The sequence below is a fragment of the Podarcis tiliguerta genome (genome assembly GCF_965153285.1).
Source record: "Podarcis tiliguerta genome assembly, chromosome: 13".
Lineage (NCBI taxonomy): Eukaryota > Metazoa > Chordata > Lepidosauria > Squamata > Lacertidae > Podarcis > Podarcis tiliguerta.
The window spans coordinates 49,613,032-49,640,261 of NC_139546.1; the positions used below are offsets into that span (position 1 = coordinate 49,613,032).

At 52.6% G+C, this 27,230-nt stretch overlaps 1 protein-coding gene across 1 annotated transcript in view; it reads right to left on the minus strand.

Moving 5' to 3' along the window:
* DNAH2 (dynein axonemal heavy chain 2) overlaps nt 1-27,230 on the minus strand; it is a 152,635-nt gene that overhangs the window by 50,661 nt on the left and 74,744 nt on the right. Inside the window, exons 28-47 of the mRNA XM_083409992.1 lie at nt 26,981-27,063; nt 26,005-26,185; nt 22,935-23,073; nt 20,764-20,981; nt 20,407-20,505; nt 19,320-19,445; nt 17,458-17,568; nt 15,636-15,824; nt 12,977-13,080; nt 12,164-12,353; nt 11,888-12,068; nt 10,884-11,011; nt 10,246-10,398; nt 8,641-8,766; nt 7,986-8,204; nt 7,412-7,529; nt 2,843-2,979; nt 2,623-2,760; nt 1,709-1,867; nt 531-683 (exon numbers count right to left, since the gene is read on the minus strand). Of these exons, the coding sequence (XP_083266118.1) occupies nt 531-683; nt 1,709-1,867; nt 2,623-2,760; nt 2,843-2,979; nt 7,412-7,529; nt 7,986-8,204; nt 8,641-8,766; nt 10,246-10,398; nt 10,884-11,011; nt 11,888-12,068; nt 12,164-12,353; nt 12,977-13,080; nt 15,636-15,824; nt 17,458-17,568; nt 19,320-19,445; nt 20,407-20,505; nt 20,764-20,981; nt 22,935-23,073; nt 26,005-26,185; nt 26,981-27,063 (2,952 nt within the window). The remainder of the gene's footprint in view (nt 1-530; nt 684-1,708; nt 1,868-2,622; nt 2,761-2,842; nt 2,980-7,411; nt 7,530-7,985; nt 8,205-8,640; nt 8,767-10,245; nt 10,399-10,883; nt 11,012-11,887; nt 12,069-12,163; nt 12,354-12,976; nt 13,081-15,635; nt 15,825-17,457; nt 17,569-19,319; nt 19,446-20,406; nt 20,506-20,763; nt 20,982-22,934; nt 23,074-26,004; nt 26,186-26,980; nt 27,064-27,230) is intronic.

Consider the following 27,230-nt stretch of genomic DNA (forward strand, 5'->3'; position numbering starts at 1 on the left):
CTTTAGGTCTATTAACTCACATGCCCTCTTTTCACCTTTGGGGTAGCCTATCCAGCAAGCAGGGACGCGGGTGGCGCTGTGGGTAAAACCTCAGCGCCTAGGACTTGCCGATCATATGGTCGGCGGTTCAAATCCCCGTGGCGGGGTGAGCTCCCGTTGTTCGGTCCCAGCTCCTGCCCACCTAGCAGTTCGAAAGCACTCTTAGGTGCAAGTAGATAAATAGGTACCGCTTTATAGCGGGAAGGTAAATGGCGTTTCTGTGTGCTGCGCTGGTGCTGGCTCGCCAGAGCAGCTTTGTCACGCTGGCCACGTGACCTGGAAGTGTCTCCGGACAGCGCTGGCTCCCGGCCTCTTAAGTGAGATGGGCGCACAACCCTAGAGTCGGACACGACTGGCCCGTACGGGCAGGGGTACCTTTACCTTTCCCTTTATCCAGCAAGCACAACAGCTGCAGGACTTGGCTCAGCCTCATAGCACCACCCCACCCCACCCATCGCTGCCATCCCTCGTGGGAAGTGCATGCAAGTGACCTTGTTAGGAAAGGAGCCCTCAATCTCTCGAAGGAAGATGTCGATTTTCTTCCGGCCCTCCTCGTCCACGGCCGCACACAGGGACCAGATCATGCTGAAGATGAAGTACATCTCCACCACCGTTGAGTAGTTTTCACTGTCCGCGGGATTCAGCTGGGGGGTTCAGAAAAGCTCTCCTCAGACCCACTGCCCCCCAAACCCACTGAAGCCACCTCCCTAGGAACAAAACTTAACAGTGCCGGGATAGCTCACTTGGTAAAGCATGAGGCTCTGAATCTCAGGGACACTGGTTCAAGCCCCAAGTTGGGCAAAAGATTCCTGCATTGCAGGGGACTGAACGTAGATGACCCTCGTGGTCCTTTCCAATGCTACTATTCTATGATCTGGACAAATTTAATGATACAGTTCGGAAACCAAGGCGCAGCTTCCGATTGGCTGCAGGAAGCTCCTGCAGCCAATCGGAAGCCGCAGAATCCACATCGGACATCCGGGTTCCAAAGAACATTCGCAAACCGGAACAATCACTTCCAGGTTTGCGGCGTTTGAGAGCCAAAGCGTTCGAGTCTCAAGGCGTTTGACTTCCGAGTTATGACTGTATTTGGAATGTATTTTTGGAAACCACAGTGATCCATGAATCGATGTACAGTGGTACCTCGGGTTACAGACGCTTCAGGTTACTGCACTTCAGGTTACAGACTCCGCTAACCCAGAAATAGTACCTCAGGTTAAGATCTTTGCTTCAGGATGAGAACAGAAATCACGTGGCAGCAGCGGGAGGCCCCATTAGCTAAAGTGGTACCTTGGGTTAAGAACAGTTTCAGGTTAAGAACAGACCTCCGGAACGAATTAAGTTCTTAACCCGAGGTACCACTGTATATTTGAGGAAAACAATAAGTTCATGCATTTACATATATGTTACATAGTTCTGTAATCTTAATTATATTTCAATGTCATTTTGTTATTGTTTTCCTCTGTCTGTTAAAATGTTTTATGTATGCTTTCCCTTTTTCTTTCTTTTTTACTTTAACTCATTGTAATATTCTTAATAATTCTTTTTTTAGAGAGTGGCAAGGGGGCCACATAACGCGCCCCAAATGCCAGGTGGCCTGAGGAGGGCGGAGGCTGATGATGCCCCCAGGGCCTCTGGAGCGGAAGACTGGCCCTCGCTTGCCACTTACCCCTTCATCAGACGACGTCAAGGATGTGAACAGCTTGCAGAGAGACACGATCCCACTGTACTCGGGGATAGGGACCAGCTCCTGACAGTTGTCCTTCTTGAAGGTCAACATCTTGTTGGTAAATTTGTCAAACATCCGCTGCAGGGTTTCCCCTTCGGTCTGGGAGGGGAGGAGATGGAGACAAAGGGAAGCTTGCTGACTGTCAACTACTTGATCTGCTCCTCCTAAAGACCCCCGCAAACCCTTCTTTTGTCCCTTCAGGGCTTCCCTAGGACCTCTCCATCCCACCCTGACCAGTGCCGGATTTACGTATAAGCTAAACAAGCTATAGCTTAGGGCCCCACTCTCTTGGGTAGGGCCCCCCAAAAAAATTAAAGGGGGAAAATTTTTTTGTACATTTCCAAAAATATAAGATAAAAAACAAATAAAATAAAACCTACCTACAGCAACAGTGTTTTGTGTTGTGTAGGCTCCTATGATGTAAGTCATGGGCCCCGCCTGCTAGCCTGCTCCCTAAAATATCACTGGTTTGCTCCTTTCTATATATAGGGTGCCTACATTCTGCATGGACTGGTTGCATGGCAACATGGGCAAATGGCTTGAGATACCTATGAGGTCCATAAATGACCATATAGCAAGTATTCAACACAAAACACGACGACAATTTGTTGTTGACAAAGGACAGCTGGACATATAAAGGTCCCCATTACCTTCAGTAGCTTAGGGCCTCATCAAACCAAAATCCGGCCCTGACCCTGACCCTCACATGGTCAGTAGCTAGGGATACTTTACTGTTGCTATTTATTACGTTTATATCCTGCCTTTCCTCCAAGGAGGGGAAAGGACAGACTCAACCGCGGGGGTCCCGGCACCCGGTCGCTTTTACAACCCACTGCTCTCCCCTCCTCAAATACCTTTGGGCGCTTCTCGATCCAGGAAAGGACATAGGGCTTCCAGCCCAGGTCACTGTAGTCTGTGTAAACCATTCCGCACCGGGAGACGGTGGCGGGCGAGGCGACGGCGAGATTCTCCACCTCGAACAGCAGGGAAACCTGTGGGGGAACGGAAACCACCAATCAGTTCCGGCCATGGAGCTGCTGGAGGGGCTGGCTTGTGGGGGCAGCTCGGGCCTACCTGCTCGGGCATGGCGATCCTCTCGCCATTGATGAGGGTCAGCACCTTGTTGTCATCCATGACAGAGTTCATGCTCTCGATCCACAGCGTGTCCACGGGGCCGTCAAAGAGGATCCACTTCTCGTCAGGTTTCTCGTCTGGGCAAAGAGGAACGTTAAGAACTCCGAGTCCATAATGCGGACTCCTGTCTCCCGGGCTGCAGCAGGAAGGATCTCAGGACAGTGAATTCGCTGCCCTCCTTTGTATACCTTACATGGAAGCCACAATACAGTGGTGCCTCGCAAGACGAAAAGAATCCGTTCCGTAAGTCTTTTCGTCTTGCGGTTTTTTCGTCTTGCGAAGCAAGCCCATTGACGGAGTAGCGCTATTAGCGCTATTGGCACTTTAAGGGCTAAAAACGGCTTTTTAAGGCTTAAGGGATTAGCGGTTTTGCTGCTAAAATGCTTTTAGCAGCTTAGCGATTCAGAAAAAGGGGTTTTGGAGCAAAAAAAAACCTCAAAATTTTTCGTCAATTTTCGTCTTGCGAAGCAAGCCCATAGGGAAATTCGTCTTGCGAAGCGCCTCTGCAAACGGAAAACCCTTTCGTCTTGCGGGTTTTCCGTCTTGCGAGGCATTCGTCTTGCGGGGCACCACTGTATATAACTAAGGGCTGAGGAAAAATTGCCTCTCCTTGAGTCTTGGCAGAGCCAGAGCCAGAGTTCAACTGGGTGGCTATCAGCTTAAAAGGCTTGAAAAAAAGGGTTGGCCAAATTCATGGAGGAAAAAGGCTGTCAATGGCTACTAGCCACAGGTGCTATGCTGTACCTCCATGGTCTGAGGCAGCAACATTTCTGAGTACCAGCTGCTGGAAGCCACCAGAGAAGAGAGGGCTCTTGTGCTCAGATCTTGGTTGGATCCTTAAATGTATTTGGGAAGACATACTGGATAGAGCCTTTAGCAGACTCGTCGGTCATCAATTTCACGCTTCTACATCAAAGCACGTCAAAGTGCAAGTAGATAAATAGGTACCGCTCTGGCGGGAAGATAAACGGCGTTTCCGTGCGCTGCTCTGGTTCGCCAGAAGCGGCTTAGTCATGCTGGCCACATGACTTGGAAGCTGTACGCCGGCTCCCTTGGCCAATAAAGCGAGATGAGTGCCGCAACCCCAGAGTCGGTCACGACTGGACCTAATGGTCAGGGGTCCCTTTACCTTTTACAACAAGGAGAGCTAGAAACATGCCCTTTAAAAAAGTGAGGGCTGGGATTCCCTGAGAGCCAAATTCTGTAATTCAGGGGAACAGAACCCCCCACTGGTCAACAAGCAAGGGGCAATGGGTGGGGCACCAGGGACAAGGATTGAAACACACAGAATGGATTGAAACACACAGAATGGATTGAAACACACAGAAATTTCAAAAGCAGAGCAGAGAATTTCTTCCAAGGTCTTGTTTGAAGAGATTGATTGTCTGAGACAGAGAGAGGTGCCAGGTTGCTCAGAAAGGAAGAGTGATTGGCAGGCAAGGCAGGCAGCTGGCACGGCCAAGGTGGGCCTCCCGGAGGGTAAATACCTGTGCAGACCTCGCGCATGATGGAAGCCAGAACGCCATCGTGCCATTCGCTGGTGGCAAGGTCATACCTCCCAAACAACTCCCCGAGGCTCAGGGCTTTGGGGTTGAGGGAGAAGTCCTGCAGTTGGGGGGTCAGATGGGGACAGGGGTCTAGGTTAGACTGTTAGGAGCTACCATCCACAGGCGGGGGGAAGCAAGGCCTGGCTGGGCAAGCAAAGGTCTGGGCCTCAGATGCCCAAAGGTGGAAAACAGACCACAGAGCTGGAGCAGCCCAGCAAGAAGCAACACTCAGCTTTGCAAGGGAGTCGTTCCAAAAGGCCAGTTCCCACCACTGCTCACATTGATTATTTCACTCGCGGGGGCTATCTTTCAAGCAGGCAGTCGGAATCATTTGACTCAAGTGCAAATCGGGGTCGCTGTCCCCCCACCAGGTTTACGAGGGCAAGCGGAACCGAGTCTGGCACTGAGTCATGGCACATGAGTCAAGCCACCCGTGTTACCATCTTGCTCAGCGTAATCCAAACAGTGGGGGGGGGGTGAGGGGTGAGGTAGCTAGCCACACGCAACACTGCAGCCCCAGCAGCACAAACAGAACCCCAGAAGTCTTCCAATCTGCTTCACAAGAGAGTCAGACACTGTACTGGCAGGGGGGTGGAAAGAAAGGGGTCGGAAGCTGATTAAGAAACCCATAAGCGACAAGGGTCTCTCTGAAGCAGCAACCTGGACCAAGATTTCCCCCTCTTCCTTGCCTTTCGATCCTCTGTTCCCTGTGCCGCCCCCCCTCCCCGCAAAGCAGCCAGCCCTCCAGCACAGAGCAGGGATCCCCCGAGAGGAAAAGACAGTGGGTCACCTTCACCCACCCAAAATCAACATGCATGCCAACAGGTTCCCATCCTCAATTATCATAGAGATTGGGGTCACAGGAAGGCCTTCCCCCGCTCCTTCTCCCACCGTTTCCTAGAAACGGCAGTGCCATCGCCCCGCTGGCATGAGAAACAGCAAACGCCCGCGGGAGGCCTCCTGCCAGCACTCGGAGATAATCACCGGTGCCCCCTCAGGGTGAGGCTATCAGGCAAAGCGGCATGAGCTGGGGGTGTGGGGGGGGGGGCTGAGGAGAGGCAGGCGACAGTGTCCCAAGCTCAGCACAGATTTCCCCCCACCCTAGGCCTGGGGCTCAGTGCCCCCAGCCCTCAAGAGGAAATCCCACACGAAGCAGGCACCCGGTGCCTCCTGGCTACATCCAGCAGCTCCTTGGGCTGTGGTGCCCCCCTGGCTGGCTGGGGGGCAGGAAATGGTCTTTGAGAGGCAAGCAGGCAGACAGGCAGGCAGGGGGAAGGCTGGCCAGGCCACAGCAAAGGTGAAAGCAAGAGGAGAGACCGCTAGCGAGGGCTGGAGAGGAAATAGCAGGAGTTATGGAAGAGCTGAGCCACAGCAGTCTGTAGTTTGAGGCCTCTGCCCAAGCAAGGTCTCTCCTTTGCACAATATAATGCTAGCTGACTGGGAACGGCTATGGACCACTGGTTTGAAATTTACGGCATGTAATGCCTTAAGAGAGAATATTATGAAAATGATATACAGATGGTACATGACACCAGTCAAGCTAGCAAAAATCTACCATCTGCCCGATAATAAATGCTGGAATTGTAAAGAAAGTGAAGGCACATTCTTTCACCTTTGGTGGACGTGCCCAAGGATTAAGACCTTCTGGGAGATGATCTATAATGAATTGAAAAAAGTGTTTAAATACACCTTCCCGAAGAAACCAGAGGCCTTTCTCCTGGGCATGGTCAACCAACAGGTTCACAAGAAGGACAGGACATTCTTTATGTACGCTACAACAGCAGCAAGAATACTCATCGCACAGTATTGGAAGACACAGGAAAGCTCCCTGGGCGCCTGTACAGTGACTAGCGTGCCATGGGCTCCAATTTTAGCTGCCTAAAGTTCACAGCTGGCCTGGAGAGTGGGTGGGAAATTGCCCCAAATACATGGGCCACCCACCAGCATGCTTTGCACAGCCTCCCTATGGCTCAGACTCGGTGGCCACAAGCAAGTAACGAGGGGCTCGGCTTCCCCACCAGCACACACACACACTTCGGCTCCCGATCATCATGGGAGCAGCAGCATCTCCCATGGAACTGGCTGCCACTAGATGGGGCGGCAGCGGCCACTGGCTTGAATGGGGAATGGAGACAAATGCATAGAAGGGAGCAGTATAGTCACTAGCTACGGATAGCAAAATGGAGCCTCCAGGTTCAGAGGCAACGTAGCTCTGAATATGAGACAATGGGGGAAGACAAGAGGGGAGAGCGGCTGCCTTTCTGCCTTGCTTCTTGGGTTTCCTGAAGGAACAGGATGATGGGTTAGAGAGGAGCCTGGTTTAAGCCAGCAGGGCTCTGCTTATGTTCCCTGTGGGTGTCACCGTCCAACCCACCTGCCTTTTGCCTGCTCTGTTATACATTTGGGGCCTCTAAGTACTCTGGATTCAGTCTGGCCTGCAGGGCAGGAGGACTCAGTTGCCCCCAGGGAAGAAGATGAGTGCCTATCAGTGGCGTAGCGTGGGTTGTCAGCACCCGGGGCAAGGCAAGTAATTTGCGCCCCCTAACCCGGGGCAAGGCAAGTAATTTGCGCCCCCCCCCCCGCTGCACTGTCCCTCCCCCAGATAGTCCCTCGCTCTCTCTCCGCACCGCACCGCACGCCTGGCACCCTCCCCTCCACAGTGGGCGGCGACCCGGCGGCTCGGATCGGATTCGCACAGCCAGCACTGCAGTGAGAGAGAGTGAGTGAGCCAGGTAGGGGCACAGAGCTGAGAGTGCGAGCGCCCCCCCCCAGATGTTGCGCCCGGTGCGGCCGGGCCCCCCTGCACCCCCCACGCTACGCCACTGGTGCCTATAGGTCTGAGACCGTGTGGTTTCTAAGCAGGAAGGCACTCTGATACCTCTCTCTCTCTCTTTCTCTCTCTCTTATTCTCTCTCTCTCTCTTAGCAACATGGCAGGAGTGGAGGAAGGGGCCCTGGTGTACCTGCACATGCCAACCGCATGACGCTGGACAGAATGCCATCCGTCCACTCATTGGTGCTGAGGTTGTACTCTCCGTACAGCTCGCCCAGGGAAACTGCCTTCGGGTTCAGGGGGTACTCCTGGAAGCAGGCAGGCCCAGCAAGGAAAGAGAGCGGGAAGGTGGGAGGAAGAGAGGGGCGGGGGAGACAAAGTCAGGAGGAAGCAAGGGGCGTTTTTCTAGCTAAGACCCGGAGAGACCTCTGCGCTTTACTTTTCATGGCTATCCAATTGGGGAGAAGCAAACGGAAGCTAGAGGGTTGAGGGTAATCCTGCCCCCGTTTTTATATCGGGGGCGATCAACTTGCCTCCTGTCCCAAGGAAAGAATGCAGTGGAGCAGCCAGCCAGCAAGGGGGCGCTACAGGAAAAGTGGACATTGGGGAAGAAGTCCCACCCAGCCCAGCAAGTCCCAGAAGAAGTCCCCCCCCCCCCCAGGAGGTGGTGGAAGAGGGAGAGGGAGAGGCAGCCAGGCTTGGCAGAGGCAAGTGCCTGTGTCGCAGAGCCAGGGACCGGGGAGGCGCAGGAGTTTCCCACTGACCCGGACTATGTTGGCCGTCGTGTCTCCACTCTTGCAGAGGGTGCAGAGGGTGGCCTGCAGGGCACGCCAGGTGACGGTCTTGCCGCTGCCCGTGTTGCCCACGATCATGGAGGAATGGCGAGAGTTCTTGGTCTCGTACAGCTGGATCACCTTGGTGATGGTGAAGGGGATCACCTGCAGGCCCATTTCTCTCAGCTCCCCCTCAAGCACCTCCTTGAGCTGGAGGGGGAAAGAAAGAAAGAAAGAAAGAAAGAAAGAAAGAAAGAAAGAAAGAAAGAAAGAAAGAAATGCCCAGATCGGAAGGCTGCATAGGCAACACCTTGTTTTTCATGCCACATCTTAGATCAGTCAGTAGAGCATGAGACTCTCAATCCCAGGGTTGTGGGTTCGAGCCCCGCAGTGGATGAAAGATTCCTGCCTTGCAGGGGGTTGGACTAGATGACCCTCGTGCCCTCTTCCAACTCCACAATTCTATGATCCTCTCTCCCAATAAAGTCCCCGCTTTATCCACCACTACCATCAAGAATTCCAGTGGGTTGGTTTGCAGGGGGCTTCCATTGGAGAGCACCAACTCAGCACTGGGTGGAGCTCTTGCCAGATTTCCCGAGAAGAAGAGGCAATGCCTGTGGGGCAGGGAGGGGACGGGACGGCTGACCTTCCCATAGTCGATGACGGGGCACTCAATGCCTGGGAAGAGGTCCTGAGTGATGGCGTTGAAGAGAGGCACGTCGCCGGACGTCAGCTTGGCTATGTTCATGTCTTTCATGGCCATGAGGAGGACCTGCAAGGGGAGAGTGTGGAAGAGCTGGTCGGAGGGTATGTGGTATGGGGGGGGGCAAAAAAGGGTGCCAAGTGCTCCATGAAGCACCCCAGGGAAGACCCCGTGGCATAAAGGAGCTGCTAAAGGTAAAGGTAAAGGTAAAGGTAAAGGTACCCCTGCCCATACAGGCCAGTCTTGACAGACTCTAGGGTTGTGCGCCCATCTCACTCAACGAGGCCAAGGGCCAGTGCTGTCCGAAGACACTTCCGGGTCACGTGGCCAGCGTGACATCGCTGCTCTGGCGAGCCAGAGCCGCACACGGAAACACCGTTTACCTTCCTGCTAGTAAGCGGTCCCTATTTATCTACTTGCACCCGAGGGTGCTTTCGAACTGCTAGGTTGGCAGGCGCTGGGACCGAACAGCGGGAGCGCACCCCGCCACGGGGATTTGAACCGCCGACCTTTCGATCAGCAAGCCCTAGGCGCTGAGGCTTTAACCCACAGCGCCACCCGCGTCCCCGAAAAGGAGCTGCTGCATGACGATAAAAAGCCACCAGAGGCAGACATGGAGAGCCGAAGGTCATTTTCCCTCCCAAACCTGCACACACAACAGCGACGACGTTACGAGTGACTTCCTCTTCATTCCAGCCCCAGAGTTCTTGGCAGCCACTAGCCTTGCAGGGACAGAGGAAGCTGCTTTAAAAGGGGCCAAACCTGGCAGATGAAACTGATGGACTACATGGAAATGGCGGAAATGACCGGCAGAATCCGAGACCAGGGAGAAGAGTCGATGGAAGAAGATTGGAAACAGTTTAAAGTATATTTACAGAAATATGAATGAATGAATGAATGAATGAATGTTAGAAGAATATTGGAATGAAGCTACATGGTTTTAGCAGAAGTGTTATTAAGAATTATATGAATATTAAGTGTTAATGCGATAAAGTGGAAAATTTAAAGTTAAATTGTGTTAGGATAAATTATAGAACAAAAATTGAAGAAGAGGGAAAGGATTTGTTGAACCAGTTAATTTGATCCAGAATACAAGAAAGGGAGGTGCGAGGAAGTTGAGGAAATAAGCTAATGAAAAATATAGATATAAAATTTGGATGTGTGTTTTTGTTTTTTGTTTTATGTTGTATTGTTGTATTGTATTCTTTTTATTGTTGATGTATTGTTCGTTGAATTCATGTATTATTATTTTTTATTGTTCTTTCTTTTTATAATTATAAAATATATAATAAATATTATTTTAAAAAAATAAAATAAAAGGGGCCAAACCATTGGTCCACCTAGATTAGTATTGTCTACACAGACTGACAGCAGCAGTGGCTCTCCCAGATTTCAAGCTGGAGATTCTCCAAACCCCACCTGAAGATGCTGCTACGGATTGGCCGCAGGATCTTCCGCTCGCAAGGCAGGCTCTCTGCTGCTGAGCTATGGCCCCTCTGTGCCGGCCACATTCTGCAGCACAACTGCCAAAGGCAGGGGGCTCCTCACCTCCTCATCAGAAAGGTCGGGCCGCACCCTGCGCTTCTTCCCGGCGTAGCGGAGCAGGGACGTGAGCGCCCGGAGGCCAAAGTCGTAGTGGTCTTGCTTGGAGAGCTGCTGGACAGCCAGCGAGTAGAGGGTGTAAACCTTCTTGGCCAGGATCTGGGAAGGGGAGGAGACAGTTTGGCGAACCTCATTGGGAGCGCTCTTTTTCCGCTCACCCGCTCTGCCCAAGCAAAGCACTCCCGCCCCCTCCCCTAACCATTCCACCAGTAAGGTAAAGGTAAAGGGACCCCTGACCATTAGGTCCAGTCGTGGCAGACTCTGGGGTTGCGGTGCTCATCTCGCTTTATTGGCTGAGGGAGCCGGTGTACAGCTTCCGGGTCATGTGGCCAGCATGACTAAGCCGCTTCTGGCAAACCAGAGCAGCGCACGGAAACGCTGTTTACCTTCCCGCTGGAGTGGTACCTATTTATCTACTTGCACTTTGACGTGCTTTCAAACTGCTAGGTTGGCAGGAGCAGAGACCGAGCAATGGGAACTCACCCCGTCGTGGGGATTCAAACCGCCGACCTTCTGATCGGCAAGTCCTAGGCTCTGTGGTTTAACCCACAGCGCAACCCACGTCCCTTATATCCCAACAGTACCTTGCAGTTATTGAAGCCTTCCCCAAATAGGATGATCTCAGCGATGAGCGTGGAGTCAGGCACTACCATGGAGATGGGGCGGAACATCGACTTGAGGTTGTCGGGCAGCTCTGTGCGTCCGGCGTAACCTGCCATGAGGAACACAGAAGCACTGGCAAATGTCCATGGGTGGAGGCACACACACCCCAGTTGAGCCCACCTGTCAGGGACTGGACTGAAGGGGACGAGATTGAGGAGGACTGGTGGAGATCGCCCCACCCCTTCTCTTCCTGAAGCTTCCAGGGGAGAGGAAGGCAGTACTGAATTATAGCAGTGGTTTGAGGAAGGTCACAGCTCAGAGACAGGCGAACAGAAGAGATGGGAGGTGTTGGGAGAAGAGGAGGAGGAGACAGGGAGGAGCCAGCTGACACACTATCACTGAATAGTATTTCTGATCCCCCTTCTCCCAGAACACAGTGTTCGTTGAGATTGCAAGAGCAAAGGATTCAGAGACAATTGGCCCCTGGCGGCCACCGTAAGGGGAAGTGCTATTGCTAGGAAGGGAGGGGGGAGGAGTTCAGTTGGAGCAACGCCATTAACGGGAGACAGACTGCATTCCTTTGTCTCTTGCTGTGATGATTGAATTACCGTATTTTTCGCTCTATAAGATGCACCAGACCATAAGACGCATCTAGTTTTTGGAGGAGGAAAACAAGAAAAGAAATATTCTGAATCTCAGAAGCCAGAACAGCAAGAGGAATCACTGCGCAGTGAAAGCAGCAATCTCTCTTGCTGTTCTGGCTTCTGGGATAGCTGCGCAGCCTGCATTCGCTCCCTAAGACGCACACACATTTCCCCTTGCTTTTTAGGAGGGGAAAAGTGAGTCATAGAGCAAAAAATACGGTAACTCATTAATAAGAACTCTTCTTTGTTTTTCTCTGCTTCTTGCTGCTCCTGGGGAAGGGACAGAATTCCCTGAAGCCTGACGCCACCCCTGCCCAGAACGATCCTCCCGGCCTCCTCACCTGGGTTCATGGTGATGAAGATGCCGCAAGACCACACCAGGTTGATCTCGTGGCCCTCAAAGGTGAAGCGCGTCAGGTTGGCGGCCAAAGCCGAGAGGATGGAGAGGATCTGCTGGGCCACGACGGACAGGACCTCAATGTTGATGCGGTTGAACTCGTCAAAGCAGCCCCAGGCCCCGGTCTGTTGGCAGAGTGCAAAGTGGAGAGCTTGAGGAGGGCCAGGGCAGGCATGGGGAGCCCTTGGGAGCAGGGCCAGCACCTGACTCTTTCCCTTACCTGCGCTAGGCCGGAGTACATGCGCCCCATCGACTTGTAGTCCAGGCCTTCGGAGCAGTTGACCACAATGACGTACATGCCCAGAGCCTTGCCCAGGTCCTTCACCGTCTCCGTCTTTCCAGTGCCTGCAGGGCCCTTGGGGGACCCTCCCCGGTGGAGGTGGAGGGCTGTGGTCAGAGTCATGTAGCACCTGCGGAAGAGAGGCCAAAGAAACCCTAACACTTCAGGCTCTCCTTGTTGACTGATGGCTAGGGGTTCCCATGACTGGCTTCCCACTTCCCCACTGGCCACCTGGGCCCATCTCCTTGCCTCGTTTCTTTTTCACCCCTCCCCAAACATTATTAGTTGCCTCTTCTCCCTCCCAGGCTCCCTCCTGCTGCCCCCAGCAGATTCCATAGAATCATAGAATCCTAGAGTTGGAAGAGACCCCAAGGGCCATCGAGTCCAACCCCCTGCCAAGCAGGAAACACCATCAGAGCACTCCTGACATATGGTTGTCACGCCTCTGCTTAAAGACCTCCAAAGAAAGAGACTCCACCACACTCCTTGGCAGGAGAAAACAACCTTTCTCCCTCCTCTATGTGACATCCTTTTATATATTTGAACATGGCTATCATATCACCCCTTAACCTCCTCTTCTCCAGGCTAAACATGCCCAGCTCCCTTTAGCTCCCTTTCCCCCAGTCTTCCGACCCAGACAGACCCAGGCTGTAGCCTTTCAGCGCTGGCACCTGGCCCTTCACGGCATGCCAACTTCCATGGCCAGAAACCACTAGGCTTCTCCTGGTCGGGCTCACAGCCCTCGTGGGATACCTGTCGGTGAGTGGGGTGATGACCAGCCGCCCAGAGTTCCCCAGATACTCGTAGCCATAGGCAAACTGGGTGTTGGTCTGCCGGATGACGCAATCGTCCAGGTCCTGAAAAAGAGATTTTCCATAGGAGAGAGGTGGCGGGGTGTTGGGAACTTGTGGAAGTCGGCTGGTGGCTCACCACATCTCAGCCCGTGTGATGCATCAGAAGTACAGTGGTGCCCCGCAAGACGAATGCCTCGCAAGACAGAAAACCCACAAGACGAAAGGGTTTTCCGTTTGCAGAGGCGCTTCGCAGGACGAATTTCCCTATGGGCTTGCTTCGCAAGACGAAAAATGACGAAAAAATTTGATTTTTTTTTTTTTTGCTCCAAAACCCCTTATTTTGAATCGCTAAGCTGCTAAACGCATTTTAGCAGCAAAACCGCTAATCCCCCACCCATTAAAAAGCCATTTTTAGCCCTTAAATCGCCAATAGCGCTAATAGTGCTACTCCATCAATGGGCTTGCTTCGCAAGACAAAAAAACCGTAAGACGAAAAGACCCGCGGAACGGATTCTTTTCATCTTGCGAGGCACCACTGTATGTGGAGTCCCAGCAGAGTTTTCAGAGATTTCCTTCCCGCAAGAGAATGGCTTCTTCCAGAATCCCCGGTTAAGGGGAAAACTCTTCTGCCACACAGCTCAAAGTAACAAAGTGCTTATCATCTCCAGACGGAAGACAATGCTAAACAGCACTATGGACTTTATACAGTTCTTCTGGTCTTTGAAGTAAAGATGCTCATATACGGAGAGATCCGCTAACGCTATCACCATGCTAGCTGACGCTGCTGTGTAAAACCCACAGCCTCTTCCCCTATCCCACAGATTCAGAGTCAGACCCTGACAGCAAACCAGGATAGCATCAGGACAGGACTTCACATAATGAAAGCAATGCCCTAGAGACTATTATACCTGTATCTACATTCCTGAACCAATGGGAAGGTGATGCACATGCCAGTGATGCACACGACCTTGCTGGTGTTGCTACGGTAACCCCAGTGCACCTGGCACCCTTATCCCAGAACATCCAGATGTGCTCACTCAAGACATGAGACCAAGCACTGTGCCGTTTAAACCATTGTTCACATTGCACCAACACAGAGCGGTCACTTGCAGTCACATGACGCCCCATGTTTTCCCCCCCGGGACCCATATTGCTAAAAACTGTTCTTCCTTCCCAATCCTGCTGTCCTCCAGATGTTTTGGACTTCAGCTCCCATCAACCCCAGTATCAATGGGGTTCACTCACACTTCCATGTGTCCGGTGATTTCAAGTCATAGGTCTGAAAGGCTCCTTTTTTTGTCCCGCTGTTGAATCGGAACAAATGTCAATCAGGTTCTCTGCGGATTGACATCTGTTCCAATTCAGCGGTAAGCAACGGGTGTTCCAAGGAAAAGTGGCGGAAAAAGAAGAACCTAGAAATTATGGGGCAACCAGAAGTGTGGGTGAGCCCATGGCCATGCTGGATATGGCAGATAAAGAGCTGGTAGCTCAAAACATCTGGAGGGCACCAGACTGGGGCAGGCAGAACAAAGCCATCATGATTAGGTAAAGGTAAAGGGACCCCTGACCATTAGGTCCAGTCATGGACGACTCTGGGGTTGCGGTGCTCATCTTGCTTTATTGGCCAAGGGAGCCGGCATACAGCTTCCGGGTCATGTGGCCAGCAGGACTAAGTCGCTTCTGGTGAACCAGAGCAGCGCATGGAAATGCCGTTTACCTTCCCGCCAGAGTGGTACCTATTTATCTACTTGTACTTTGTGCTTTCGAACTGCTTGGTTGGCAGGAGCAGGGACCAAGCAACGGGAGCTCACCCTGTCGCGGGGATTCGAACCGCCGACCTTCTGATTGGCAAGTCCTAGGCTCTGTGGTTTAACCCACAGCCCCACCCGCGTCCCTGCCATCATGGTTAGTAGGCATCAATAGTCCTCTCCTCTATGAACTTATCTAATCCTGCTTCTTCCGGCACTCTAGGCCCTCCACCATTGCCTCCAGCTCCTCTAGTCCTGGCTGCCTTGCTCTGGACTTGACCCCTGCTGTGTTTTGGACCCAGGCACTTCCTGTGGTCTCAACTTGGACTGGCAGCCAGCTCTCCCCTCCTCAGACCAGCTCCTGGAACTCTGTGAGGACCTGGCCTCTCCTGATGGCAAGCACAAAAGCAAGGGAGGCCGCAGAAGGCCATATTGGTAGCCAGGGTCAGTGCAGGGGGCAGCCCCCAGCAGCCTCCCCGCCTGCCTCCTAGACGCCGTCCCGCTTAGGTGTGGAGGCCTGAACAGACCAAAAGTCTGCTGCTTCCATTTGAGCTCCAAACCAATCCAAGCGATCTGGCTGCCACCCACTGGGTGAGAAAAGAGGCGAGAGACACACACGCAGGCTCCAGCCTAGGCTCAGACCCTCCCCAAGAGCAGTTTTTCCTGCGCTTCCGCACCACAAACAGCAGAGGGAAACGGCACTCAAGGATGGGCGCAGAGCTAACCTGGCTGGGAACTGTTAGCTGTCCAGAGAGGGCGGCAGCGGCGGCTCACCACTGCCACACGGCAAATATGCATCTCTCTCTCTGTCCCTGCTCACCCACTGCACCACCCAGCCTCCCCCCAGCCTGTGTCAGCTGCCCTCCTCACCTTCTCCCAGTAGAGGCGAAGCTGGCTCAGCCACTCAAAGGACGTCACATCAATCAGGCCACTCTTGTAGAGCCTCTCAATGACATCCCGGGCGTGGACCTCCACCGTCACCAGCGCCACAATCTTCAGGCGCATGATCTTCGTCAGGTTGCCTCGAATGGCCTCCGAGTACTTGTTCAGCATGGACACCTGCGCGGGGAGCAAGGGCCTGATTGTGGAGGGCAAAATGGAGCTTCCGTATTCAGTTGGGCCAGGAAACCATGGAGGAAGAGTTTGGATTTGATATCCCGCTTTATCACTACCCTAAGGAGTCTCAAAGCGGCTAACACTCTCCTTTCCCTTCCTCCCCCACAACAAACACTCTGTGAGGTGAGTGAGGCTGAGAGACTTCAGAGAAGTGTGACTGGCCCAAGGTCACCCAGCAGCTGCAGGTGGAGGAGCAGGGAATCGAACCCGGTTCACCAGATTACAAGTCAACCGCTCTTAACCACTACACCACACTGGCTTGCCCATCTCTGTGCCCTGCCCGTGATCCTTTCCAGAAGGATCTGGCCGGCTGGAGATGGAGGCAGGGCCCCAAACGTGGGAGCCAAAGGTCCCCACACCCTCTAACATCCCTCAGATGGAAATGGAGACATATTCCACATGGGTGTCATCGTGCCCCAAATGTCTCCTCCTCAGAGGCTGGGGCAGGGATGCAGACACAGCAGCCAAGAGAAGCAAGTGTAATGGCCGCTCTGCAACCCTGAGACCCTTCGCAGCCATGGCAGCAGACTCATGGGCAGCCCCCCCCCCTTTGCTCTCCCCCCCTACCTTCTTTATGGGAGACGGACCAAGCAGCAGGGAAATGGTGGAAAACTTTCTTAGGTGCATTAAAGTGATCTGGTTCTTGTTTTCATAAAAATGGGAAGGGATGCCATATTGAGTTGGGGAGTGGGAGGCACAGATCTAAGAAATGCGCTAGAGGGACACCCGGATATGAACGTCCAATAACACATTACATGCTGTACTGAAGGGAAGGCCCCTTGGAAATTCGGGACTCTGCGTGAAAAAGCAAGAAGCCGTGATGGCTTAAAGGCTTTCGTAATGAACCTGGCATTTTCAGGGTGTCTCCACCTTCCGAGCCACTGGGACCCTCCCTGGGGTCAAACTCCTCTCAGGGTCCCAGATTCCCATACCTCAATCCACTAGGAACTTCCCCTGAATTGGACACCTCCAACACTCTGAACTCCTCGTCGTCACCTGACAGCTCTCTAGGTTAACTCTGTGACCCCCCAGCTGCTGTTGGGTCCCCTAACCCCTACTAGGAGTTTGGATTTGATATCCCGCCTTTCACTCCCCTTCAGGAGTCTCAAAGCGGCTAACATTCTCCTTTCCCTTCCTCCCCCACAACAAACACTCTGTGAGGTGAGTGGGGCTGAGAGACTTCAGAGAAGTGTGACTGGCCCAAGGTCACCCAGCAGCTGCATGTGGAGGAGCGGGGAATCGAACCCGGTTCCCCAGATTACGAGACTACCGCTCTTAACCACTACACCACACTAGCTCCAGTCAGCATGGCCAATGCTCAGGAGTGACTGATGGGAGATGCAGTCTGGCAGCAGCACCTAGAGGGTCCCTCACAGGGCCACCCCATCCAAAGCACTGGATAGCCAGAGAGCAAAAGACAGCATGTCCCTCGGACTCGGGTTCCCTAGACACACATCCCAGAGAAGCAGATCTTGTCAGCCTCTCAACTGAGGGGACGCAGGTGCCAACATGTGCTCATCTGTGGGCGCCTTGACCCACATGCAGGAATGTGTAGATCTGCCAGCCCCTGTCTCACCTGCTTCTTCTTCATGGCTTTGAGGTATTTCTTGTCCCCCCGGTCCTTGCAGGTGGCCAAGCACTTGCTAACGTCCGCCGTCCACTGAATCTGGCTAGCGGTGATCACCATCTGCAAGGAGAGGGTTCTGGGTAAGCATGGAGGGGCTGCCAGTTGGGGGAGAAAGCATCTGCAAGCAAAGCCTGGCCCCAATTTTTTCAGTGCCAGAACTTTTGCTAGGCACTCCGGAGTGGGTGCTTATACTTCTGGGTTGGTTCACTCATCATCGCAGGCAACTGGAATCTCCGATTCACCCGCAAACGTGCATTTAAAGGGGCAGGGGGGGAACGTCCTGCTTGTCAGTACAACTTAGAAGGGGGAGAGAAAGAGTTCCCGGGGTCACTAATTAGCATGGAGTAGTACTGAGTGTGATTACTGTTATTAAATCTACTGCCCACCGTTCATCAGCAGGTCCCAGGGCTGGCGATATCAATTTAAAATTCAGTATTAAAAACAATTAGCATGAATGACAGATCCAAGAAGAAGGGTGTGCCCTAAAAGCACACACCCCTTAGGCGTCAAAGGCCAGGCCAGAATCTGTGCCCAAGGCACAGTCTAATAGAGTCATAGACATGGAGCTGTGCACTTGGAAAGGTCATCTGGTCCAAACCCCTAGACTGCAGGAATCACAGATTCCCCAACAGCCAGCCATCCTCTGTGGAAAAACCTGCAATATTGGAGAGTCCACCCCCTTCCAAGGTTGTCTGTTCCACTATTGCTTTGGTGCCGGCTAAGTCCTCAGCGTGACCACCCCATCCCTCTCCATATTCTGGCCTTGTCCAGAGCCGTCTTTCCCATACGGCTTAGTGGTTCGTTGCGCCAGGGCGCCGGCCTCTCGGGGCGCCCCAGCAAGTGGGGAAGCTGCACGGCTTTGCCGGCGGCCTCCCCTTTCCCTGCACACCCACCAGCTGCTCCCCATCAAACATAGAATCATAGAAGAGTTGGAAGAGACCACAAGGGCCATCGAGTCCAACCCCCTGCCAAGCAGGAAACACCATCAGAGCACTCCTGACATATGGTTGTCAAGTCTCTGCTTAAAGACCTCCAAAGAAGGAGACTCCACCACACTCCTTGGCAGCAAATTCCACTGTCGAACAGCTCTTACTGTCAGGAAGTTCTTCCTAATGTTTAGGTGGAATCTTCTTTCTTGTAGTTTGGATCTATTGCTCCGTGTCCGCTTCTCTGGAGCAGCAGAAAACAACCTTTCTCCCTCCTCTATGTGACATCCTTTTATATATTTGAACATGGCTATCATATCACCCCTTAACCCCCTCTTCTTCAGGCTAAACATGCCCAGCTCCCTTAGCCGTTCCTCATAAGGCATTGTTTCCAGGCCTTTGACCATTTGGGTTGCCCTCCTCTGGACACGTTCCAGTTTGTCAGTGTCCTTCTTGAACTGTGGTGCCCAGAACTGGACACAGTACTCCAGGTGAGGTCTGACCAGAGCAGAATACAGTGGCACTATTACTTCCCTTGATCTAGATGCTATACTCCCATTGATGCAGCCCAGAATTGCAGTGGCTGCCGGGCGTGCAACTTGCCTCCCAAGCCTCCACGGGAGGAAAGCGATCCCTGCAGAGGCTTAGGATAGAAGCTGCGCCCCCTTAACTATATGGCTGGAGAGTGCGCAGCTTCCCTCCCAAGTCTCTGCAGGGAATGCTCTTCCACAGTGGCATGGGGGAGAGTTGCGCACACACACCCATGGCTGGCAGTGCGCAGCTTCGCTATCCCCCCCCACTATCCGTGGTAATTTGGGGGCGCTGAGCGGATATTTGCACCCCGGCGCCGCATCTGCAAAAGACGGCCCTGGCCTTGTCCATCACCTGTCCAGGCCACTCCTTCACCCACTTGTCCCTCTTGGTTAGCATCTTCTTCAAGGCAAGGCGGCAGTTCCTCAGCACCTCCCGCAGGGTCCAGCGCATGGCCCGTTCCACGTCACACAGCCACTCCTGCAAGGTCAACAATCCCCAGCTAGTCCATTACGAGGGCAGACTAGCAGGGCTGGCGTCAAGGCTTGCTGCGTGCGAGCATCACAACTTTATTGCACAAAGGCACATGGGGAGAAACATCGGAGGGATCCCCGGCTCCCGAAAAGGTAACAATGGCTCTCTCGACACATTATTCCACCCTCGTCGCGCTGAACCTGACACAGGGTCTCAGAAAGCAGAGAAAGCCGCAAGGGTGGCAGCAGAGGGAGTGGGAGAGGCAGGGGATCAGAGGGCTACTTGGAGAGGCTAGAGATGGCCTCTATTGAGACACAGCAGCAGAGGACCAGGAAGGGAACCCCTGAGCTAGACACCGCTCAACTAACCCCAACTCAGGGAGTGTGAGCAGTCTCAGGAGAGAGACCAGGCGTAGCGAGGCCTCATTTAGCACCTGCCCATCAGTACTGGGTTCCTGATGCCTGCAGCGCTTAATAATAAGAATACAGTGGTGCCTTGCAAGACGAAAAGAATCCGTTCCGGGAGTCTCTTCGTCTAGCGGTTTTTTCGTCTTGCGAAGCAAGCCCATTAGCGGATTAGCGCTATTAGCGGTTTAGCGGCTATTAGCGGCTATTAAAGGCTTAAGGGATTAGCAGATTAGCTGCTAAAAGGCTATTAGCAGCTTAGTGCCTTAGAAAAAGGGGGTGGGGAGCGAAAAAAAAACCCCAGGAATCGCAAGACATTTTCGTCTTGCGAAGCAAGCCCATAGCAAATTTGTCCTGCGAAGCACCTCCAAAACGGAAAACCCTTTCGTCTAGCGGGTTTTCCGTCTTGCAAGGCATTCGTCTTGCGGGGCACCACTGTAATGATAATTTGATATTTATACCCCGCCCATCTGGCTGGGTTTCCCCAGCATGGCGCGCAGTTCCTTTCCACAGTCAGGGAGAGAGCTAGGATGGTGCTGAGCAGAAGGCCGGGAAGGACTCACCTCGACGGGTCCCTCCAGCATCACTGAGTGTGTGAAATCTATGTACTCGCCATCTAGAGAGAACATGCCCAAGGCTTCGGATCGGTTGGTATTGCCAATCTAAGGGGGAAAAGAAAGAGCGATGGTTTTCGTCCCAGTCCCTGGTGGGGGGTGGGGAGAAGAAAGGGGCCCTTGCCGGCTCACTTTCCCACCACGAAAGAGCCCAGGATGAGGAGAACGCCAGCTGCCCATTAGCCACAATATTCAGCGGAAAGAAGAAAAGGCCCTGTGGAAGAAGCAAAGTGGGCCTTGCTGCGAGGCTGGGGGCAGTCGCTGGCAGTCAAGGGGGCTGGTATGGGGGGGGGAGGTTGCCCCTGCCTTCTGCATTTTGAGGCATTTGATGTTGTCGAAGCACTTCTTGAGGTGGGGCTGGACGGCTTCCGGGTTTCGCGACTGGCCCAAAATCTCCAGCAGGTCGTCGTTGGAGAGGAAGTAGAAGCGGGGGAAGACGTGGCGCTTGGTCTCCAGGTACATGTCGAGGGACTTCTGGATCTCTTCCAGAGCGCTGTTCATTTCCACCAGCTTGTCCAACAGTCCTGTGGCCGGGGGGGGGGGTGGGGAGCGTCACAAAACAGTCACTAATGGCCCCACTGCCGCTGGAAAAGAAACCCACCCACTTTGGCCTATCCGCACATCTTCTGCAGGTGCTGAAGTGCCCATGCTGCAATAATAATAATAATAATACAGTGGTGCCCTGCAAGACGAATGCCTCGCAAGACGGAAAACCCGCTAGACGAAAGGGTTTTCCGTTTTGGAGGTGCTTCGCAAAACGAATTTGCTATGGGCTTGCTTCGCAAGACGAAAATGTCTTGCGATTCCTGGGGTGTTTTTTTTCCCTCCCCCCCTTTTTCCCAAGCCCCTAAGCTGCTTAACAGCTGTTCGCTAAGCCGCTTAACAGCTGATCTAAGCCGCTTATCAGCTGATCTAAGACGCTAATAGCCTTTTAGCAGCTAATCCGCTAATCCCTTAAGCCTTTAATAGCCGCTAATAGCCTTTTAGCAGCTAATCCGCTAATCCCTTAAGCCTTTAATAGCCGCTAATAGCCGCTAAACCGCTAATAGCGCTAATAGCGCTAATCCGCTAATGGGCTTGCTTCGCAAGACGAAAAAAAAATGCAAGACGAAGAGACTCGCGGAACGGATTCTTTTCGTCTTGCGAGGCACCACTGTAATAATAAAAATAAAATAATAATAATAATAATAATAAATAAATAAATAAATAAATAAATAAATAAATTATACCCCGCACATCTGGCCAGGCCTCCCCAGCCACTCTGGGTGGCTCCCAACACAATATTAAAAACACGTTAAAACATCAAACATTAAAAGCTTCCCTAAACAGGGCTGCCTTCAGGTGTCTTCTAAAAGTCAGAGAGTTATTTCCTTGACATCTGAAGGGAGGGCGTTCCACAGGGTGGGTGCCACCACCGAGAAGGCCCTCTGCCTGGTTCACTGCAACCTCACTTCTCGTAGGGAGGGAACCGCCCGAAGGTCCTCGGAGCTGGACCTCAGTGTCCGGGCTGGACGATGGGGGTGGAGATCCTTCAGGTATCCTGGGCCTTTGAGGCCGTTTAGGGCTTTCAAGGTCAGCACCAACACTTTGAATGTAGGAGCCAATGTAGGTCTTTCAGGACCGGTGTTATGTGGTCTCAGCAGCCGCTCCCAGTCACCAGTCTAGCTGCCACATTCTGGACTAGTTGTAGTTTCCAGGTCACCTTCAAAGGTAGCCCCACGTAGAGCACATTGCAATAGTCCAAGCGGGAGATAACGAGCAAGGTCCTGTATGGCCTGCCCCCTACTTCCCTGACCCTTGTCACAGTTAATCGCACTGCACCAAACAGTACTGCCCGTCATAGCTGTCAACCTTCAATTTTGGGGGGGGGGGAAATTCCCTTATTCCAGCGCTGTTTCCCGCTGCTTCCCGCTGCTATCCCGGATTGTTAGATATCCCGTAGACTGTCCTCGGGACAGGTGAGACAGCTGATTCCTTATTTTCGAGGCTGCTGATCCCTAATTTTCAAATCTGAAAGTTGACAGCTATGCTGCCCGTCCAGCAAGCAACCAGCAACTTACAAACATATCATAGAATTACAGAGTTTCATTTCAATACAGGAATCACAACTAAATCCCTGACAGATGAAACACCTCTAGCAAAGGAGAGCCCATCCCCTTATGAGGCAGTCCGTTCTGCTGTTGAATGGCTCTTGCTGCCAAAACGTTCTTCCTAATCTTTCATAGGAAGCTGCCTTAAACCATCTGGGCCCATCTAGTCCAGTGTTGCTGCCTCTGGCTGGCAGCTGCTCTCTCAGGTCTCCGGCAGCGTGAGAGAGACTTCTCTCGTCGCCTGTCACCTGAGGCTATTGTGTTGGGCTGAACCTGGGGGCTCCTTCCTGCAAATCAGGAGGGCACAGCCCCGCCCCTGAGTTTTTGTCACCTTCCCCCTTGCTTCTCCTTGCACCCCCTACCGCAACGCAGCAGCAGCAGCAGCACCTGGGTAATGTGTGGCACGCAGAGCGTTGTTGTCCTTCACAAAGCGGTCCATGATGGTCTTCCAGCTGCTGTTGATGCGGTCAAAGGAGGACGACTCACCGGGCAGCTGCTTGCGGATGTCTTCCCCCAAGAAGATGTTCTGGGATAGGGAGGCGGGAGGAGGAAGAGGGTGAGGCACGAATCGCTGGGATCACCTGCACTTTTGGGGGTGGAGGTCACCAGGCACTGCCCGCCTTGCCCACAGTAACAGCACAGAGGATCTGAGAGGCTCCTGGGGAGACCTCCTCGGAGGAAGAGGCCTGGGACCCCAGGGCAGTCGAGGACTTGGAAGAAGTCGCAAAGGTCTCTTTTTTATCACATAAGTTTTTTGGGAATACAGTAAGGTACAGGGACACAGGTGGCACTGTGGGTTAAACCACAGAGCCTAGGACTTGCCGATCAGAAGGTCGGCAGTTCGAATCCCCGCGATGGAGTGAGCTCCCGTTGCTCGGTCCCTGCTCCTGCCAACCTAGCAGTAGGAAAGCACGTCAAAGTGCAAGTAGATAAATAGGTATCACTCTGGCGGGAAGGTAAACGGCATTTCCGTGCGCTGCTCTGGTTTGCCAGAAGTGGCTTAGTCCTGCTGGCCACATGACCCGGAAGCTGTATGCCGGCTCCCTCGGCCAATAAAGCGAGATGAGCGCCACAACCCCAGAGTCGGTCACGAATGGACCTAATGGTCAGGGGTCCCTTTACCTTTAAGGTACAGTAAACTAATATAAATTTTAAAAAACAGCTCCAAGAAGTATAAAATAGAATAAGCAGAACACAGAGTTCCATCTTAACGGTGGTTCTTAACCCTTAGCACCCACAGAGAGCTCCTCCTGGCTCTGACCCCAGATATTCCTTTCTTCTTTCAGATCTCTCCTGGAATCTTTCCTTTCTCCTCCCAGCCTCTCACCCTGGAAGACCAACATTTCCCTGCCTCCCACCCAGGGTCCTCCATCAATCATCTACCGCTCCCATGAGTATGCAATCTCTGGACCTCAGTAAAGGCCCTGAGTGGAGGACACCAAAGAAAAAAAGAGAAGAAAACAAAGAGAGACAAGAACAACAAAAGGAGAGGAAGGGAAAGAGTAAAGGAAAGAGAAAGAAGCACGAAGAAGAAAGGAAAGAGAGAGAGAGAAAAGTGGAGAAAAACAGAAAAAGGAACAGAAACAATAAAGATAAAAAGGGCTTCTGATTTTCCATCTGCTGGTTATATTACAAAAGGAAGAAAACAAGACATTCAGTCTATGATAACCATCAATCCTTTCCACTTCCTGTTAAACATTATTTCTTTTAAGTCAAAGTGTCTCAAAATCATTCATTTCTTTTCCCCGCGAAGAGTCCAAGCGGGGTTCTTGAATTGTTATTACAGTGGTGCCCCGCAAGACGAATGCCTCGCAAGACGGAAAACCCGCAAGACGAAAGGGTTTTCCGTCTGCAGAGGCGCTTCGCAAGACGAATTTCCCTATGGGCTTGCTTCGCAAGACGAAAAATGACGAAAAATTTTGAATTTTTTTTCCCGCTCCAAAACCCCTTTTCCTGAAGCGCTAAGCTGCTAAAAGCATTTTAGCAGCAAAACCGCTAATCCCCCAAGCCTTAAAAAGCCGTTTTTAGCCCTTAAATTGTCAATAGCGCTAATAAGCGCTAATCCGCCAATGGGCTTGCTTCGCAAGACGAAAAAACCGCAAGACGAAAAGACCCGCGGAACGGATTCTTTTCGTCTTGCGAGGCACCACTGTATTATTATTGGTAAATGCCAACCATGTTTTTTCTTCAATATCAACTTTACTTCCATTAATTGCCACCACCATTCCTCCATACTGAGTAACAGTAAATTCTTCCGCAAAGGTCCCAAGGCAACCAGAAGTGCCTTGGCTTGTGGAGGTTTCATCTGGCAGGCCTCTGCAACAACCCCTCCCACCACCTCCAAAGCCCTGCCTTGATCCTGATCTCTCTCCCTTCACCCCTGCAAAGGCAGCAGGGTACCCTAGGAAGCTCAGAGTCAGTGTAGGAGGGCTTGTTGGGTTGCCAGGAGTCTCCTTGGGAGCTGGAGTCTACTCAAGGAGGGAGAAGATCCAGAAAATGACTAGGAAGAGAAGAAGATATTAAGTCACCCGGAGTCCTCTGGACCAATGGAGGTGTTATGTGAATTTACAGAGCTGGCTGGGCCTCCTTCAAAAGGGTGCCACATTTTCTGTGCAGCAGGATCCAGTGCAACATGTCCTGAGGATTGTGGGTAATTCCCCCCTCTCTCAGATTCTGTTTAAAAAGTTACCCTTGCTTTCTGACTGAAAGAGAGACTGCCCCTAGCAGCACGAAGGAAGGACCTAGAATCATAGAATCATAGAGTTGGAAGAGACCACAAGGGCCATCGAGTCCAACCCCCTGCCAAGCAGGAAACACCATCAGAGCACTCCTGACATATGGTTGTCAAGCCTCTGCTTAAAGACCTCCAAAGAAGGAGACTCCACCACACCTGCTTCTTTCCCTTCTCTTTCTGTGGAAGATGCAGAATAGTCGTCACTGAAACCCTCTAATGCTCACGCTTAATGCTAGCTCAGAGGCCTGCCTGAGAGCACCAAGACAGAACGGCGACTTGTTGCCCGAAGAGAGAGAGAGAGACAAACAGTTTCTCATTTCCAACAGTGAAGCACCCAAGTGCCTGTTGCTCAGGGGCAGAGGAAGGGGGATGCGGTGGGGGTGGGCCACCCCGGGTGTCACCACTGAGGGGGGTGACAAAATGCCGGGCAGCACTCAATGCCTGCAGCATGCCCGAGCCACACATCTCTCCTGGGAGAGACGCGGTGGCTTGGGAGCACGCAGGCTCCGCGCTGCCCAAACGGTCTGCCCGCTGCCTCCTCCCCAGCTTTAGAGTGGTGAGTGGGAGGAGGCAGGCAGACTTCGGAGGCCCGGTGGTGCGCCCTGCCCCTATGGGCAGCTCATCCGAATCCTTGGCACACTGCCCCAAGTGCCCAAGCGGCTTCCTCCGCCGCCGCTGCTGTTGCTACCACCTATTCTGCCTTCGGGAGAAAGCGAGCCTCACCTCCAAGTACATCCACTGTCGCTGGACCGTCAGCAGCATCTCAATCACCTCCAGGATGAGCGAGAGGCAGCGCTCCCAGCGGTCCACATCCTTCTCAAAGGGCTTCACAAAGCGCGAGGCCTTCATGGTGGACAAGGCCACCTGATTGTCATCCAGAGCCTGGAAGACGTCTTCAGTTCCTCTGCAGAAATGGGGAGCACGTGAGCACAGGCCTTCGCAGGCAGAGCCCAAAGCCTGGAAGCCTTGTAAGGTCAGAGCACGCATGCAAGATCAGAATCCCTCTCTGGCTTCTGGCTGGGCTGGAACGTACGCCAGCATAACTAGACTGACAAACCCCACTTTAGACAGTGTCTGGATCGCAAGCTCCTATATCTCCCGGGTCGTTTTATTTACCGTATTTTTTGCTCTATAAGACTCACTTTTTCTCTCTTAAAAAGTAAGGGGAAACGTGTGTGCGTCTTATGGAGCGAATGCAGGCTGCGCAGCTATCCCAGAAGCCAGAACAGCAAGAGGGATTGCTGCTTTCACTGCGCAGCAAACCCTCTTGCTGTTCTGGCTTCTGAGATTCAGAATATTTATTTTCTTGTTTTCCTCCTCCAAAAACGAGGTGCGTCTTATGGTCTGGTGCGTCTTATAGAGCGAAAAATACGGTATTTATCCTTCAAAAAAACTGTGCTCTGACCTTCCACTGCAGTAGCAATGATTGTGGAAGCTTGCAACAATACAAAAAAAAATTGATGAGAGCATTAAAACAATTAACAAAACTAAGGCAGCCACAAAATTTTAAAATCAGGGATATGGACAGCAGACAAAAACCTAAAAAAGAGGGGACCAGATGTTTAAAGCTATTCAGCCCAACTGGAGAGATGCTAGCCAGAGCCCATGACAGAAATGCAACATGGGTCCTTCTATGGTATGTGCCGCCATCCGGGATGAAGGGGCCACCCTTTTTTTACACCTCCTGCACTGGGCCTACCTGACACGGTGGTGTCCCTTGTCCTTGTACGGCACGATGTCCAAAGTGGTGGCGTCCCAAGTCTTGGCAATGTTTGCAAGAGCCTGCAGGGAAGGCAACGGAGGCCAATTGCCAATGCTGAGAGAGAGAGAGAGACTGGAGGCTGGGCACCCGGTGGCTAAAGCAGCAGCAGGACCACTTCCCCAAGCCACGCCCACCTGAGGTTATGTATGATGTCAGGTGGGATACAGTAAAACAAATGTGACTCCCT